Below are 3,396 nucleotides of genomic sequence, written 5' to 3'. Positions count from 1 at the left end.
ACAGGAACAATGGCATAAATGCTTCCCCTGTCGCACACTCTTCTTTCCCATTCCCCACCAACAATAGACATGTGGGTCGATCCCTTGCTGAAGCCTTCGTCTTGTCTGGTTCGCTGGAAAGCCTCGACCCTCGCTGTGTAATTTAACCACAAAATTCTCATTTTTAATCTTCCTCACTCACGGATTATAAAGGTGGTTCGTGGACTCGAATGGGAGCATGGAGAATTGGGTAGTGGAGATCCGCGAGGAACTCAAGAACATCGACCAGAGACTCGAGATCGCTCAATGGAGCAAGCGGTCAATCTACAAGGTACCGGCCTGCATCAAGGACCTGAACCCTAAGGTGTACCGGCCGCAGGTGGTGTCGTTCGGGCCGTACCACCACGGCGCTCTGGACTTGGCGCCCATGGAGGGGCACAAGCGGCGGGCGCTGCTGCACTTCCTGAAGCGGTCGAAGCGCCCGCTGGAGGATTTCGTGGCGGCTATGAAGGAGGTGGCGGGGCCGCTGCGGGAGGCGTACGAGGGGGTGGGGGATGAGTGGCGGGACGAGGGGAAGTTCCTGAGTCTGATGATCACCGACGCGTGCTTCATGTTGGAGATCATGCGGGCGGCGACGACGAGCGGCGGCGGGGGTTCGAGCGACGACTACGCGGTGAACGACCCGGTGCTCAGCATCCACGGAATGCTGTACTACGTGCCGTACATAAGGCGGGACATGCTGATACTGGAAAATCAGTTGCCGCTGCTGGCGTTGGACGTGCTGCTCACCATCGAGAGTGGCAAGCCGGCGAAGGTAGTGGTAGGAGAAAATTATCCTTTTACTCCCAAAATTTATAAGTTTTACTCCTAAAATTTTAAATAAATGATCAGCATGACCACGTGAACAAGCTGGTGTTGAAGTTCTTGGGACCGCCGAACGCGCGGGCGTTGACGTTCGTCGGGCTGGGCCTCCACCCCCTCGACGTATTCCGCCGCAGCCTGCTGCATTTGGGAGGGCCATCGATGCTCGCGAGTGCTGGTCCCCCCGACGAGATGTCGAACGAGGTGATCCTGTCGGCGGTCGAGCTGTACGAGGCCGGGATCCGTTTCCAGCCGAGCAAGAGCAACAGCCTGCGGGACATCAGGTTCCACCGCGGCGTGCTGAGCCTACCGGTGATCGTGGTGGACGACTCCACCGAGTACATGTTCCTGAACCAGATGGCGTTCGAGCGGCTGCACGTGGGAGCGGGCAACGAAGTCACCTCCTACGTCTTCTTCATGAACAACATCATCGACTCGGCCATGGGCGTGAGCCTGCTACACTCGAAGGGCATCATCCAGAACGCGGTCGGCAGCGACAAGGCCGTGGTGAAGCTCTTCAACAGCCTGTCCAAGGACGTGGTGCTGGACCCAGACAGCAACCTCGACGAGGTGCACCGCCGGGTGAACAAGTTCTGCCGGAAGAGCATCAACATGTGGCGGGCACATTGTCGGGCCATGGTCAACATGTGGTGGGCCAGCCTCATCTACAACTACTTCCGTAGCCCCTGGACGTTCCTCTCCCTCGTAGCCGCCACCTTACTCCTCGTTCTCACCGCTCTGCAGACTGTCTACACCATCGTCCCATACTACAACAAAGACACCTCCCCCTCTCGTCAGTGAATTAAGATGAATTAGTCCTCGAGACTTTGGCCCTTGTGCTTGAGTTTGTGTGTGTTTTTTTTCTTTGACCGTGTGAGTTTTTTTTTAAGGTGCGAGTATGCTTTTAGTAAAAAGATGATTCCTTTGTCTTTCTTATCGAAGAGATAAATTATAGATAATTATTAATTTAGATAGTTAGATTGACAAATTTATTTAGTCTTAATGATTATTTTTAAAATTTTTTCATCGATGATCAGGATAAATCAGGATTTTTACACGGTGGTCCACCTAAGAGCCCAGTATTCTTTGATTGCGCTCTCCATTGGAGAAAAAATTCCTGCAAATACGTCGTAGCTAGGGATCGAACCACCGGGGCTATGGTGTCGCGGTAGGACATCCAAGTTGTCACCCAGGTACCCGCGGTTCAATCCCCAACTACGTCATATTTGTAGAAATTTTTTCTCCAAATGGGGAGCGCAATCAAAGGATGTTTGATTCTTGGGCTGGTCATCGCTGTTAGAAAAGGAATAGGAAGAGGATAAAAATATGAGAGCAATAATTAATCTCCTTTACCCCCGACAAACTTAACAGGAGATCCTTGGCGTTGAGTTTGCTTGCTAAATTGTTGAAACGTTGTCTGAATAATGACTTAGTAAAGATATCATCGATTTGATCTTTAGCAGAGATATAAGAAACGGATAACTATTGAATTGCCACACGTTCACGAACAAAATAAAAATCAATCACCACATATTTTGTACGTGCATGAAAGACTGGATTTGCTGTGAGATATGTTGCTCCAATATTGTTGCACCAAGTTTTTGGTGCAATATTTGATGCAAGATGAAGTTCAGAGAGAAGTGATTGAAGCCAAATAATTTCAGACGTTGTATTTGCTATAGCTTTATTTTCCGTCTCAGTGCTTGAACGAGATATCGTAAGTTGCTTTTTCAAATTCCATGAGATAAAATTTCGTCTAAGAAATTTAGCATATCCACTAGTGGAGCGTCTGTCTTCAGGAGAACTTGCCCAATCCGCATCACTATAGACATGTAAATCTCGAGATGATTGTCGATATAAAAGAAGACCATGTAGAATAATACCTTTAAGATAGCGAAGTATTCTTTTTATATTATCCCAATTTTGTTCAATTGGAGCATGTATGAATTGACAAGCACGATTTACTGTAAAAGTAATATCAAAGCGTGTGATAATGATATATTGTAAGGCTCTAACAATACTTCGATAAATCTGAAGATCAGACAGAGCGGGAGAAGATGAAGATGGAGAGTTGTTTATAGCAATTGGTATAGAGATCATACGTGCTTCATCCATTTTGGCTCTTTGAAGAAGTCCAGTAATGTATTTGCTTTGAGAGAGAAAATAGACATCCACATATGGAATAAGCTCAATACCAAGAAAAAAACGATTAATGGCCAAATCTCGAGTAGGCAATTCTTGATTGAAAAGACTTAATAAAGTTATAATGCCCTTGTAATCATTACCGGTTATCAGAATGACATCCACATAAATAAGAAAAAATATCATAGATCCATCATTATATTTATGAAATAGAGATGAGTCCGTCTTTGATCCAGAAAATCCTTGAGCTTGTAATCAATTGGATAGTCGATGAAACCATGCACGAGGAGCTTGTCGAAGACCATATAAAGATTTCTTAAGTTGGCAAACATGAGACAAAAATTGTGGATGAATAAACCCAGGTGGTTGCTCCATAAATATAGTTTTCTCAAGATGACCATGGAGAAATGCATT

At 46.5% G+C, this 3,396-nt stretch overlaps 1 protein-coding gene across 1 annotated transcript; it reads left to right on the top strand.

Annotated features, from left to right (window-relative positions):
* The first annotated feature begins 217 nt into the window (after positions 1 to 217).
* Positions 218 to 1,706, top strand: LOC122044196 (UPF0481 protein At3g47200-like). Its single transcript, XM_042604726.1, has 2 exons — positions 218 to 793; positions 871 to 1,706. Exons 1-2 carry the CDS (start codon positions 218 to 220, stop codon positions 1,639 to 1,641), a joined length of 1,347 nt encoding a protein of 448 aa, XP_042460660.1. The 3' UTR covers positions 1,642 to 1,706.
* The last annotated feature ends 1,690 nt before the right edge of the window (positions 1,707 to 3,396 follow it).

Source organism: Zingiber officinale, chromosome 2A (genome assembly GCF_018446385.1).
Source record: "Zingiber officinale cultivar Zhangliang chromosome 2A, Zo_v1.1, whole genome shotgun sequence".
Lineage (NCBI taxonomy): Eukaryota > Viridiplantae > Streptophyta > Magnoliopsida > Zingiberales > Zingiberaceae > Zingiber > Zingiber officinale.
This window is presented reverse-complemented; position numbering and strand designations above follow the sequence as displayed.

Bases quoted from the DNA above. Each gene is read 5' to 3' on its own strand.
- LOC122044196 (XM_042604726.1), top strand. From the start codon at position 218: ATGGAGAATTGGGTAGTGGAGATCCGCGAGGAACTCAAGAACATCGAC. The intron at 794-870 runs GTAGTGGTAGGA...ATAAATGATCAG, and splicing joins AGAGTGGCAAGCCGGCGAAG to CATGACCACGTGAACAAGCT.